At 42.3% G+C, this 14,815-nt stretch overlaps 1 protein-coding gene across 4 annotated transcripts in view; it reads left to right on the top strand.

Moving 5' to 3' along the window:
* The window catches only part of BRF1 (BRF1 general transcription factor IIIB subunit), a 155,119-nt gene that overhangs the window by 10,330 nt on the left and 129,974 nt on the right, over window positions 1–14,815 (top strand). For all 4 annotated transcript variants that reach the window (XR_014946165.1, XM_015865581.3, XM_085547800.1 and 1 more), the window contains exon 2: window positions 1,189–1,269. Coding sequence is in view for 3 of the 4 variants with exons in the window: in XM_015865581.3 (XP_015721067.1) it covers window positions 1,189–1,269 (81 nt within the window). In the remaining variant the exon portion in view is untranslated. The remainder of the gene's footprint in view (window positions 1–1,188; window positions 1,270–14,815) is intronic.

Genomic DNA, 14,815 nt, shown 5'->3' with positions numbered 1-14,815 from the left:
AGGTGAAGTCAGTTTCTGTTGTGGATAGCACTGAAAACCTAATTTAAAGGTTGTATGGAGAAATCAGCTTGGAAGGCTTGCAGAAGATTCTACCAGCGTATTAGCTTTTATATTTTTTCCTCATCAAGATGCTTATTACATACAGCTGAGAGACCAGCCAGGAAAATCTAGTCACAGGCTGCAGTTTCTCCTCTGTTGGGCCCGCTTTGGAGGTGCCTTACCCAGGTGTGTACCTGCAATGCCCTGAAATGCTTGCAGGTGTGACATTGGGAACCAAGAACTTAAGGAAAACTGTAGGCATGGCAGGAAACAAGGTAATGTTTCCTATTCCAAAGGGCAGACTGAAGTGCATATTACCAACAAATTACTGGTTTTCAATCTCTGCAGTTTGGCTTTTTGGTCTGGCTGTTAAGCTGATCGATTCCAGCATCCCGCTTGGGGAAGCCTGATTATTTAAAAAGAAAAAAAAAAGCAAAAACTTTCTGCTTTAATAAGAGATTGTTTCTGTCCTCAGTAGTTTAATTCCCTGCTCTGCACGATTTGTTTGCATGAGTAGCTCCATTGACTCCCAGAGGACTCCGCATTCAGACTCTCTGCGTTGGCACAGATGCATAAACCAGCCTCTAGTTTGTGCTAATTCACAAGGCAGACTTATTTTAGACTCCAGCCTTTCAGGGTGTAAACGTAGCAGTTCCAGACTTGCACATTTTGTAGCCTGAGCTTCTCTCTGTGTGTCTGATGTTAAACTGAAGTTATTTTAAGTACGTGTTATGTCTGTAGTAGCCTACACTCTCATTATTGAATGTTAACCATGTTTTTATGTGTTGTAGTGCCAGTAATCAGCTGTTAAAATTCTGTATTGAATGTTCTTCAGACAAAAAATAAGATTAAGAAGTTTTCTTATTTTACTTGGAGCAATATTTTACAACACTGATCTTCATTTTCTGCCCCAAATAAGGAATGTGGTATATTTTTAATTGGAGCTGAGACTGGGGAGGTCCTAAGGGAGAACTGAGTGGCACAGGGCTTGCACTCCAGCCCTTTAAGAGCCTTACAGAGCTCTCCTTACTGTAATGTAGCATCTTGTAAATGATACAGATACAGAGTATGGTGTCTCACTAAATTTTGTGTACTGTTTTAATTCAGTTACTGTATTTGACATGGTTTTTTTTGTTTCTTCCTCAATAGGTGCAGGCAAAACACCAACTTTGGGAGGAGGATTCCATGCGAATCTGGGAAAGGAGTCACGAGCACAAACTCTACAGAACGGTACTTGCAATCTTTAATTCTGTCGAAGTGACTTTTTTAATTAATGTGATTGATTGCAATAAATCTGTAGTTCTGAATGTGACCTCAAAACCTTGGGAAGCCACTTGCTACTCCGTAGTAGACAAGTCGGCATAGTGCTGATTTTACATTGTGCTCTCATTTGGTTGCCATACCTGATTTATGAGGTCAGGTAGCTGGCTGACAAAGGGTAATGACACCTTACAGTACTATCGGAGTTTAAAAGGCTCTTTCAAGGTTGATGTGCCCACTGCACTTTTTTATTCATTCTTATCTTACTGTGGCTTTATATCAAATTTAAGGGTTCTTGTGATGCTTTATGCATGTTTATTTTTAAGTGTTCAAATGCTTTTCTTTTTATATAAGAATGAGGCAATGCACATATAGTAATCACATACACATAGTAATACACTTAAATTGTAATTGCAGTCTTAATATGAGACTCTTGAACAGAGAAGAGAAATATGGAGAAATGTTTTGGTGTCCAGAGAATGTTTATGTTCTCGTTACATGCTACACATTTCAACTGAAATCTTCCTCATGTACAGACTTTAAAAGAGAGTGAATAAAAACAGCTGTTATTTCACAAATGGGCTTCCAGTTTCATTTGCTGGTGTTTATCAATGGACAGGAGCTGTCCTGGAGATGGCAGTTGATGGACTGTCATATCAAAGATGCAGGAGGTGATTTGTAATTAACCAGGGGATGTAATAGCACCGTATCAGTAAAAATTCATTTTGGGGTATTTTTATATAAGGGCATTTTCTTCAAATCTTAAGCATTACAACTAAAACATACAAGATATTGGCTGATGTTGTGTCTGCATTGATATCAGATCAGTCTTCTGCTTTCAATGTTTTATCTGCATCATTACAGAAATGGTAAGATTGATCTGTGTTATTGAAATATACCCAGATTGCTTTGATTGGCCTGATGCAGCTGTTTGTGCCAGGTATCAAGCCCTGTTTGTTTGATAAAGTAAATCTCAGGCTTTGTGAGGGGGCTGGAGCACCTCCCCTATGAGGACAGGCTGAGGGAGTTGGGTTTGTTCAGCCTGGAGAAGAGAAGGTTGCGGGGTGACCTCATTGCAGCCTTTCAGTACCTGAAGGGAACTTACTCCCAGGAGGGGAGTAAACTCTTGGAAAGGGCTGACAATAGCAGGACTAGGGGAAATGGTTTTAAGTTAAAAGAGGGAAGATTTAGGTTGGATGTTAGGGGGAAGTTCTTCACTAGCAGAGTGGTTAGGCCCTGGAACAGGCTGCCCAGGGAGGTTGTGGATGCCTCGTCCTTGGAGGTGTTCAAGACCAGGTTGGACGGGGCCCTGGGCAACCTGATCTAGTAAAGGTGTATGTTTGGTGGCCCTGCCAGGCAGGGGGGTTGGAACTACATGATCCTTGAGGTCCCTTCCAACCCGGGTCATTCTGTGATTCTGTGAGCAGGTTTCAGTGTCATGTTTGAAATGGCCATCTTATGAATTCTGAGGGTGTCCATATCAACTATACGAGTGGAATAAAACCACTAGAATACCTTTTATGGTATTAGAGTTGTCATCTGGTGAAGGCATTTTAATCATAGCTATAATTTTGCGCAGGTATTTTAATAACAAATGGTCTGGTTGTGTGTAGGAACTGCTCAGTTATTTGACTTTAATTGTAGAAAAATAAAATGCTGAGGTTTGAAAACGCTGTCATCTTCCTGAACATAGGAATCATTTCAAAACCTATTTTAGTAACTGAAGTTAAACCAAATGTAGGCATTATTCTGGAAGCTAAACCTGCCTTATGAGCTATACAATGCTCTTGTTTAGTCTGGTGCACGACAACAGCGGCTGCAATTGCAGGTAGAGCAATTGGTGCCGGAAAGGCCCTTCTTTCTGCTGCTCTATAATGAGCTGCTTGTCTGCTGCATTTCAACACGTTTTTAGCTTTATGTAGTTCTTAATTGCAAATTGAGCTGCAACAGTGAGATTATAGAATCACACCCTGTCGCTCTGTGCCCATGATCATGATTTTTTTTTTTAGACTATGCTAATATCCATTGTATTTACACTTGAAAGTGTAGCAAGGTAAATGAACTTACTGTATATTCCTAAAGGAAAATGTGTGAGCATGTTCATTGGGTGAAGCTGAGGAGCACTGATAGGGGGTTGTATTAAAAACAATCAGCTCTCCCTGGAGTGCTGTGCTGATCAGAATTGCCACATTAATTATTTGTTTGCTGGTTCTCTTGTGCTTGCACTGCCAGAGTTCCCCAAGCTGCGGATGCAATGAGCTCTCAGGATGGGTGTTCAGCACGGCTTGTAATCACCCTTCCCATGGCTTCTAGGAGGTCTGTTCCTTGGGATCCTCCGCTGATGCTTAGGTCAGGGCTATAGGTCAGTGTATACGTGCACTGTTTTCTTCCACGTGGTGCTCTGCATAGGTTGCTGCCGAAGGGAAGAACCAGACAGGGTGGGAAGCAGCGATGGAGCTCGGGAGGTTGTCCCCAGTGTCTGAGAGCAGCTGGGAGGCGCGTGTGTGGTCTGGGAGTGCTGGCAGGTCTCTGAGCGTGCCTGCTCTGCTTGCCAGCAACCTGCAAGCTTGACATGATCTGGGGAAAAGTCCAGCAGTGAAGCAGGAACTCGCTTTCTTTTTTTTTTCCTAAGAAATAACCGCAGTCCCCCTGCTACTTTCCCTTCCTCCTCCGTGTAGCTCGGGCCAAATTCTTCCCATCTGTAATGTCTGTCTTTTCAGGGGAGGTGGAAGGGAGGTGGTTTGGCCTCGCTGTCTCTTATTTAATCACTAGTAAAGCAGCTGGGGTTGGCTAAATGGAAAATGCTGCTGGTTCTTGAGGCTTGTAATTAAAAGATGCTTAGAATTAGATGAAAAACAGTTTTTCATTAGAATACCTAAAGTAGTAATTTATGTGAATTTTTTTTTCTTTTCATTTGAAAGTGAAGAAATGCCACAGTAAAATCTCTGTACAACTGCTGAACGCTTTCAGGCTCCTGTGCAGAACCATTATTTTATGCACTGGTGTTTACATGTGTGCTCTCAGTACAGGCATGGGTAAACCATGGGGGTTTTACAGTTTCCAGGTGTGTGAGGATGTCTCGTACACAGAGCTAGTCTCTGTAACACACATGCCTTTGCTTTCTTTCTCCTTGCTATTTATAACGTGGTGGTGCCTGGCAGTTTGTATTCCCTGCCTTTTTCTACTGAACCAGCTGATGTTTGTGGGTGTTCGGTTGGGAATTGGCTGCAGTTATGAAAACGGGAGTCTTGTTTATACTTGTTAAAATATGTATGCAAGGAAAGCTTAATACTCTTGTGTTTGTTCGTTATCAATTTGGTTTCCAGTGTGGTGTTCCGTGCTAATTGAGTGTGTGAAGCTCCACCAGTTCCTTAATCTCATGCCCACAAAGTGGTTTATCTCTGCTCCTATAGAGCTCATTTTTGCTGTAAGAGCCTCCACATCCATGGGATGGTACGAAGAGACGTTCCAGCTTGCTTTTATAAGGTCTGACAAAATAGCCACGCAGTGCTGCTTGTGTGAGAAGGTAGAGTTACAAATAAAACAGCAGCTCAGAAAAGGGACCTTTAACAAGACTTCCTTCTTTGTTGTCTGGGCCTCTTCAAGTTGCTGCAGTACTGCCCAACTTTTATGGGTACTTACAGGGCTGGAATTGAGAGTTCTGTCTCTTTAAATCTTATTTTACAGCTCTGTGCTACATTACATAACCTCTCTAAATAGCTGGTTTATTCTTGCTTCCTTGCAGGCAATCTGCTCCTGCTATATCCACGTCAGATCCATAGTTACAAGGGAGTTGTTCTTGACTTGGAGCTCTGATACTTTCAATAGTCTTCAGTGGCCAAAAAGAAAAGGGAGAGGGGAAGGAAGGTCAATGGCATGATTATAAATTGAAAGCTTCAGTTGCAGTTTTGGTTAAAAGTAAGTTTGAAGATCGCAGCTGCATCGAGCTTAATCCAATTTCTGAACTGTTGCACTGTGTTTTTAATCATTTCTTTAAATGAATGTGTTTTTCCCTCAGTCCATCTAAATGCCAAAATGGAGCTAATAGTATTTTCATCTTAAATCAGGAGGCACTTCGGAAGACGTTTTTTAATGCATTTTGGACTGTTTAAATGTGCAGTGTTTGCTTAATTCTTTCACATTTGTTGTCATCTGCAATTTCATAGCTAGTTTATCACAAGTGATTATGCAGGATATACTTTCAACCAGAACTGTATGGTGTGAATTAAACTGGAACAACATATTACATGCATGAAGAACGGATGTAGCCAAAGGAGAGAAATGGAGAGCACGTCTTTATTTAACAAAAGTAAAACAAGGGAGCAGAGGACAGTAGAATCATAGAGTGGTTTAGATGGAACGGATCTCTGGAGATCTACAGTCAAAGTGGTGGCTGTGAAGTTGTATTAAGCTGCTCAGAGCCCGGTGCAGCTGAGCTTTGAGTATCCACAAGGATAGATATGATGCAGTCTCCCTGGATGACTTGTTCTTATGCTTGACCACCCTCAGTGAGAAGAATATTTCCCTTGTATTTAATGTGATTGTTACCTCATGTCCTTTTGCTATGCATCTCCAACAGTTCTACCTCCATCTTTGTAACCTCCCACTGAGCAGCTGAAGATGCCACTAATACTTCCCCTTTAGCATCTTTTCTGAAGACTGAACAAATTCAGCTCCTGGCCTCACATCGTGTCTCCTAATAATTTTAACAGCTCTCTGCTGGACTTGTTCCAATATGTCAGTGGCTTTCTTGTGCAGAGAAGTCCTGAACAAAGTAATCTAAATATATTCTCACAAGCATGAACTAGAAGATAATAATCCCTTTTCTTGACCTGCTCGCAATACTTTAAATAATGCATCTCTAGTATGGACTAGTGTGCAGCTCTAGCCTTTATCACTGCAGTTCGGTGCTGCAGTCATGTTCATCATTCCGTCCAGGAGAAATGCAGATCCTTTCCTGCCATGTTGCTCCTTGGCCTGTTCTGTTGCCTGTGATTCTTTTATCACAAGTACAAAAAAATAAATAAAATTGCCTTGTTGAGCAACTGTAATATGGCTTGGATTGTAGTTATGAAACATCTAATTGGTGCCATTTTGCTGTCCTTGCATGCATTTCCCTTGTGATAAAAGCTAGTCCTTATGTCTCCTCCATCAGTCAGTACTCTCGTTTTCTTTTGTTGCATCTTCTACTAACCATTGCTTAAAGTTCTCCTTTTGTCTTGTATCCTGCTTTCTTTATTCACTGAAGCTTTGAGAGATTATTCTTTTAGCCAGGCTGTTGCTTTGATCTTACCCTCTGATCAAGCTAATGCCTTGTCTCTTCATGAGTCCCTTGTTATCATTAACAACTTTTGTCTGATTAATTTTCATCTTTCCTTTTGATGTGTCATCTTTCTTCGTGCCTCCTTGGAGAGGATGTTAGGCCTCTTTCCCTTTATTTTTGGGATGATTTTTCTCCTCTGGTTTAAAAAAAAAAGCCAAACCCAAACTTCATTCCTGACATACCTCTTCCACCCAGTCCCATGTCATGGTTTGTGTTGGGATTTAGCTGGCAAACTTGGGATGTCTTTGTGAGCTTGTCATCTTGAATTCCATGCAGGGTCTCAAAGTAGAGGTGGACAGATCAAGAGTGTGATTAATTTTGCCCGAAAGGAAGTCATATGACTCATTCTTTTAAGTGCCTGTTTCTCTTCTCCCACTGAAAGGAAGTCTAGATAGACTAAGCTGAGATGTTCATCTCTGCTGATAAGAGTGATGAATCCTGTGCTTTGCCATCTGTTTGCGGATCATCTTCTCAACACAGACTTAACATGGCCAGAGCTGAACTTCTGAATCACATCCCACTGTCCTGCTTTTTGTCTGTTCATAAAGTCAAGCTTCCTCCCTTCCAGGTTTCTCACATCTTTCTGTCTTTCTGTCTGGTAGGCCCATCCTAACTGCTCAAACATGGTTGGGTCTTAGACATAACACTTGTGTATGTGTCTCTTGTGCAAATACTCTCTTGACCTTTGCCCTTCCTCTTTGATCAGGATGTGCTGCAGAATAAGGAAGGCAGACAACATGTGGCTTGGGATCTTAAATCACAGAATCACAGAATGACCTGGGTTGGAAGGGACCTCAAGGATCATGTAGTTCCAACCCCCCTGCCTGGCAGGGCCACCAAACATACACATTTACTAGATCAGGTTGCCCAGGGTCTCGTCCAACCTGGTCTTGAACACCTCCAAGGACGGGGCATCCACAACCTCCCTGGGCAGCCTGTTCCAGGGCCCAACCACTCTCCTAGTGAAGAACTTCCCCCTAACATCCAACCTAAATCTTCCCTCTTTTAACTTAAAACCATTTCCCCATCTTTGCTACCTTAAACTTTCCATGGAAGAATTTTCAAAGGAATATTTTTCCAGCCAGTTTTGCCTTTCTTTCATTTTGTGATCACTGTTACTTGTCATACAGCCTTTCAGTAGGGGATGTTTCTGGTGTTAATAGGCTGCTGTGCTGTGTCTCAGTAGATATTCCTGGTCCTGTGTACTGATGCAGGCTCTGGTAAGTCACAGAAGTCTGGCCCTGATGCTGGACTCCCTGATGGCTGACCTTCAGCTGATCTCAGTAGCTTACGCACCTCTCAGAACTTTGGATTAATGCATTTTCTTGTACTTCTGCTTGGGGAGACACAGGGTTTGATTCAAAGGCATCTGAGGATATCAGGCTCTTTCTGGCACTGCCATTCTGTATGCAGCCTCTCCTCCAGCTGTATCTGTCTCAGACGACTTTGCTCCAAGGCCTCCGGTTACATATTGAAAGACCTACCAGGTTCATCAGCTGATCTGGGACAACCTTTTGGTTCGGGGAGTGATTGATTGCTTCCTACCCGACTTCAGATTTGAAAAATTTTGAGTGTTGGCTATTTTTGAATGTGTTTTGATAGGAAGTGATGAATGAAGTAGCTATCTCAAAGCTGTCTTAAGCTTTTGCTATGCTGCTTTGTCCTCCCAGGATTTATAGTGAAGAGGGGCTGGGATCCTTCAGAGCGGCTGTACTGTAATTGTAGGATTTTGCCATGAGGATGACGACAGCATGTTGAGCACAGCGTGCCAGCTGGCTGAAATACACGAACCAGCCTTTACTTTTCTTACTTAGTTTTCTTGTGTTTGCTTGCCCTCAAAAAGGAAAAACTGGAAAAGAGGTCTCCAAAATCTCTTGGAGGTATTGATTGCATCCATACGTGGACTCGGGACAATCTCTGCTGTTACTTTCTTTCTATTAATTGTGAAGATAGTTCTTGAAATTGAGAAGAAAATCAGTCTCAAAAGAGTTAACAGATGCCCTCTATTGTCTTAATTAAAAACAAAACCCCCTTGGTGTTCAGTGCTTTGAGCTGGCCTGGCTGTGGCTGGAGTTAAAGGCGTCTTTCATGGTTCTTTTGCTCTTTCTCCTCTCCTGTCTCTCTTCTGTCTCCTGCTTTGATAATTGGCCGAGGGCAAGCAAACTGTTGTGCCAGGGGAGCACAAACCTCTGCTTCTTTTTGTCAGGCAAAAGGAGAAGTGCTTCCTAAAATTATGCACACTAGTGAGATTTTGTACATGGGTATTAAGATTTTGGTGTCTCGTCTTCAGAATTTTCCCTGTTAACTCTGACAGTTTCTGTGTGACACAGAGTAGGACAATACATATCACATTTGCAGCATTCACTGACAGAGATTTATCTCCCTCCAGCCTTGTGTAGGTAATTGGAACCTGTCATTTCTCTTGAGAGCAATCCCTTAAGTAAAGACGGTTTATCTAGCAGGCTAATGTTTTTTAAAGCATTCGCTTTTTATAGTGAGGAGATGGGCTTGGATATGAATGGGTCTGGCTTCCTACTTTCATGCTGTCACAGAAAACAAGTGGCTGCCTTTCTCTCCGCCCCTCTTATAATATCTCCCCATTTCTGTGCTGCCTTTTCTGACCAGCTTCTGAATTAAACCATCTTAGCTTTGGAAGGTGGTTAGGCAGCTTTAAAATACACCTCAAATAATGGAGCTTTGATTTCAGTTCTGTGTAAACGCCACTCTTTATTATGGAAATATGTCACTTATGGCATAAGACTTTTTAAATAAACGCTTGAAGATGATTTTTCAAGTGTTTGTGCCATTTATAGGCACTGTGACACCAAACTGGTGAGGGACTGTGTTGGTTTTTCCTTTTCTCTTAGGAAATGGCCACGGCCTTTAGCTTCTGGACCCCTGTGCCGTGGGATTAACAAATAGCAGTGATGCAGTACCTGTGTGTGCCGTTTTTAGAATGACAGCTGACTTGCTGATGTTCTTGCAGGCATGTATTGCTCACTTTCACCTGTGGTTATGGCATGGTCCTGAGCTGGTTTTTCGTCATCGTGCTGTGAACACTGAGTGCCCCTTGCATTGGAATCGCTGTGTGTCTGTTGGTGGGGGCTCAGCTGACATGACTCCTGTCCTGGGGCTGACCATGTTGTATGAGACTCTGTTGCAGTGACACCTGCCCTGGCTCATCTGGCATGAGAAACTAGATGCTGTCAGGTTCTGTACCAAGCATGCAGTGTGTATGCAGTGTGAGGGTCTCCCATGCCCTGTAAGTTGCACAGTGCAGCAGCACACCAATGTCCACCTCCCACTTAGAAGAAGAAAGCAACCAAAAACACCCCAGGAAAACAAATCCTTCTTCCCAAACGGACAATTGCGTGCACATATTTTTTTAAGCTGGATGGTCTCTTTGACATGCTGCATTTGTGTGGGTGGTTGTGTCAGCCTGGGAGCTGACACTGTGCTGCGTGGGTGACAGTGAGGTGTTGTGTTAAAGGGCTGGGAGCTCCTTGGAGTGGTGTTGCCATCAGAAGCGCTTGTCTCGAAGAGCTTTGGCTCTGATTTGTCTCAAAGAGCTTTGGCTCTGCCATCTGGTTCTATGATAAATGTCTCAGCTACTTTGCTCCCTGCCTTTCTAACCCTTCAGCTGTCCTTTCTACTTCTCTCTTCCAAGCTGGGATGGGGCTTAACCACCCATAGTGGGGGTGATGCATCTGTTCACTATGACAGTGAAAATATTTGGCTCTCATGACAAAAACAAACCCCCTCTAACCCATCTCTTGTTGTTTGTTTCTTTTTCCCCATTTTCTTTTTTCTTTGTTACACGTCTCTGTTTGCTACTACAGTGGATGATGGAATGGATACTGTGAAGATCACAGAATCGTAGAGTCCTTTGAGTTGGAAGGGACCCTTAAAGGCCATCTAGTCCAACTCCCCTGCAGTGAACAGAGGCATCTACAGCTCCCTCAGATGCTCAGAACCACATCCAGCCTGACCTTGGGTGTCTATGGGAATAGGGCAACACCAGCTCTCTGGGCAACCCATGCATCACCATTCTATTGTAAAAAAACAAACTTCTTCCTTATATCCAGTCTAAATCCTCTCTTTTAGTTTGAAACAGTTTTCCCATGTCCTATTACAATAGGCCATGCTAAGAGGTCTGTCCCCTTCTTTCTTACAGCCCCCCTTTAGATACCTGAAGGTTGCTCTCAGCTCTCCCTGGAGCCTTCTCTGGATGGATCAGTTCCCATTCTGTCCTCACAGGGAAGAGTTCCTTCCCTTGGGTCACTTCTATGGCTTCTTCAACCAGTTTTGCTGCAGGGGAGGCTGAATGCAGGACCACGTCGTTTTAATAGCATGTATTTATAATCCATCGTCCTGTTAGGCTCAGTCTTGCACAGTCAGTGAAGGAAGGTGTTTTCTGTTCTTCTGGCTTGACTTAATATGAGTGGGAAGCTTTTTAGAAGCATTCTGTTCATTGACTGCTGCTAGCAGATGGATGCTCTCTGCTTGAAGTGCCTCAGGCCTTTATATCTTCCGATTCCCCCCGCCCTCCTCCCAGCACACACCCTGGAGCGTGCAGGCTGTGCTAATTTCATCGCAACTTAAAAAGGAACGATGAAGAAGAAATGCTCTGCTCTAATAGAACTCGTGTCTCTCGCTCTGTCTTCAGGGAGTACTTTCTCATTTCAGGATCCCTAAGGATTTTTTCAGCAGCATGTGTTTGCTGTTCTGCCATACTTCACCAGAACAGCAGTAAAATTCTTACTGCATTAGGACCTAAATGCTAATTGTGTTTATATATTAATCAATTCAGAACATACAGCATACGTGACACTCAGTTTGATTTTTCAAGTGATTTTAATAAACTAGGCTTGTCTATTTCTAATTCTGGGGTGGCCTTTTGTCTGGATGAGCTATAAACGAAGCCATTAAATAAACAGTTCATTAACCTGATATGCTAAAAGCATTTGAATGAACTCCAGAATTTTACTGATGTGGCTGTTGCTGTGTCAAGAGCTTTTCCTCTCGCTTACCCATAGAAATCAGCAGATGCTAGAGTTGAATTTAGCTTTTAATTCTGCAGGATCGTAAAATGTTACTATATATTAATAAAAAATCCATGTATTTCTAGTTAAAAACAAAATTATATGGATCTGAAATTAGAAGTCTGTTCTATACTGATCACTGTGCCTTAACTTTGCCGTGCAGTGTTTTCAAGGCTCTTGCTAAGATCAGCAGGTGGTGCTGTTACACCCTGCTGCAAACACTTCACTTAGAAACTCCCATTCTGAAAGGAAAATGCTATTGTCAGAGTTATTAAACTGTAATTTCGTGGGAGGAGTGGCGAGAAAGATCATTTATTTAATCAAGTCTTTAAAGTAAAGCTTTTCCTAAGTCATTTTTTTACTTCCAAAGTTATACATTAATTACAGCCTTAAAGAAAGTTGTTTTTTCCCCCAAGAGTCTTGTGGAAGAGGCTCTATGTAGATAAAACCATAAGTTAGGAAATCATGAGGTTAGTGTTGCAAACTGTTCTCTCAGGTGCAGGTTTGTATTATCTTCTTGTACTCATGTAATTGAATCATTTGCAGTCCAGGTGACAAAGTACTGGTCCTTGTTGATGGAAGCTATGCAGGTAAAAAGGAATTAAGGCTGAGTAGTAGTTGTGGGAGGGAAAGAGTTATCCGTGGATACTGAAGGCATTGGTATTGCTGTCGCTTCAGTTATGATTTCTTACATTGAGAATGTAATGCTTCAAAAATGAGTAGTCTTGTTTCGTACATGGTTTTTTGTTGGTTTATGGTTTTTTTTGCTTTGATTGGTTCTGAATGGAAATTATAAACAAATGAGATTTATAAAGTAGAGATGGGACATGGAGGAGTGACTGTCCTTGGAGGTGTCTGAGAACCATGAAGATGTGGCACTGAGGGACGTGGTCAGTGGGCATGGTATGATGGGTTGGAGTTGGACTATGGATGATCTTAGTGTCTTCTCCAACCATAATGATTCTATGACTGTGTGTGTAAGTACAGCATGGTCTCTTTCAGTCTGAGCTCTGGGGTTGGTAAGAAGTTTGGTTTGGGTGCTTAAGGCTGTTTCTGAGCTGTGCTGTTTAGATGAGACTGTGGGTGTTAGCAGAAGCTGTATTTGCTTGACAGTGTTGCTTGGCATCCCAGAAGTCTGGCTTTAATTGCCTTCATTCAAAGCCTTCATAGTGTTAAAACAAAACTGCCCCAAACAAACACAAGGTAAATGAATTGAAAAGGTAATTGATTGCTGAGCTGTTCTAAAGTCAGTTCAGGTTACTCCCGCATTTTCAACAGAAAGGCTTAAGGTTTGGGCAGTAGAAAAATCAAACAGACGTGGATCTTTCTTCAAAGAAAGGTCATTAGCGCTAAACACAACTAAACAAGTGGCTAATTATGTTCAACTGTGTGATTCCCCATGAAATATGCTAATGAAGTTTTTATTTAAAACAATCAATTAGAGATTGGATTTTTAGAAGAAAGCAGTACATTCTTTCCCTTAAGTGCTCCAAACCCACACATTTGATTAACATTACTTTCAAATAGTATGTTATGAAATGCTTAGTATTAAGCAAGCAGCTTAGGGAACATAGTTGTGGTTTCCAGGGGTATACACTGAGCTGGGATTCTGGTACAGGAATGAGGTGATGTTATCCTGTATAGTTGTCATTCATTAGAGAGAATGTATACAAATATTTACGTTTATACCTTAGTTGTACTATTTTCATAAGTCATTATTCAGGGAAAACATTCCATGCGTTTTTATGGTAGGAAGCAAGAACTTAGTACTGCTCAAAAGGGAGCTCTGTAGGGCTTAGTTAGTTCTTCATAGCCCATTCAGGATGAGGTTTTTGATGGTAGTACAGAGCACGCTGAACCTGAAGGTCACCTCTTTCCTGTCCTTGCAAAAATTGATGTATAAAACACAGCCATCTTGTGGTGCTTTCAGACAGGCCAGCGCATCAATTGTGCTGCCTGAAAGGGAGATACGAGCACTGCAGTCTCCAGCCTCACTCATATGGGGCATAGTACAGGTGGGTGCTGATTGTTACCTGTTGTCTCCTTATGCTTGGGGTGTTACAGAGACACTCGATGCAGAAAGGCATTTCTGGTTCCTTTGGGCACGTGTGCAGGCACATGCAAGCATAGATGCACAGAAATCATTTTGCATGGGAAAAGACACATTCTAAATCAGGTTAGGAGATTAATTTGTCTGCTCATAGAATATGCATACTGCTCATTTGGAGGCTGTAAGCAGCTGTAAATTCCTGTTACCGGAGTCTTGTTAACCTCTTAGACAATTCAGAGAGGCTGCATGTTGCTGAGCTGCTCTCCAGGCAGGCTGCTGAACTTCTTGCACGTGTTTCACTTCTCCTTGCTCTGCCTGATGCCTGTAGAAAATTCTGCTGTTTCTTTTTTTTTCCTGGCCTGGTGGCTCAGCACAAAATCTGAGGTGCACTGGGAGCTCTAAGAGGTATTTGGGGGGGAAGATGGGAGAGAGCTCTGGGATTTCCTCTTTCAACTATCTTAGGTAAATTCGTCTTCTAATAATTTACCTAATCTTGTATGTTAAGAAAATAACATCAACAGCAAAACAAAAACCCCCGCAGATTCCTTCTAATCACTGGAAGATTAGGCAAAAGCCCTTACAAAATACAAAGGATTAAGAGCAGAGCCCCAGCTGCTGCAGTTGCACCAAGTCTTCAGGCTGAGGTTTTTGTGTGTCACCTCTCCTGTTTCTTACCCTAGGTCTGCCATGCAGTGAAAACGAGAAAGCTGGCTTTGTGTCAGGAAGTTAGTAATGGCTCTGGGTTGATCAGTCACTCCTCTCTTAACTACTAACCTCCATCTTAAGGGTGCAGTGAATTGTCAGCATTTGCTAATCCAAATTCATCCTCATTTCTAAAGGTGAGCACAGCTATGGTCCTATCGTCAGCAAACTGGCGTCTATAAATTAAGGAGATGTTAGAGGGATGCCTTATTATTCTGAGCCCCACGTAGCTTGCCAAATCCAAGCAGGTGTTATGTTTGCTTACTTCCCTGGCCGTGCAGGCTCTGTGAGCTCAGGGAAATAGCTGGAAATAAAATAATTCAGCGTCAGCTGAAATCTTCTAAGTGATTTCATAAGCAGCACTAATGTGGGTGATAGCTCTGCGTGTACAATCTCCTG

This window comes from Coturnix japonica, chromosome 5, assembly GCF_054131305.1.
Source record: "Coturnix japonica strain WE chromosome 5, WE-NBRP24, whole genome shotgun sequence".
Lineage (NCBI taxonomy): Eukaryota > Metazoa > Chordata > Aves > Galliformes > Phasianidae > Coturnix > Coturnix japonica.
The sequence above is the reverse complement of the archived record's forward strand: the minus strand, read 5'-3'. Positions and strand labels throughout refer to the sequence as shown.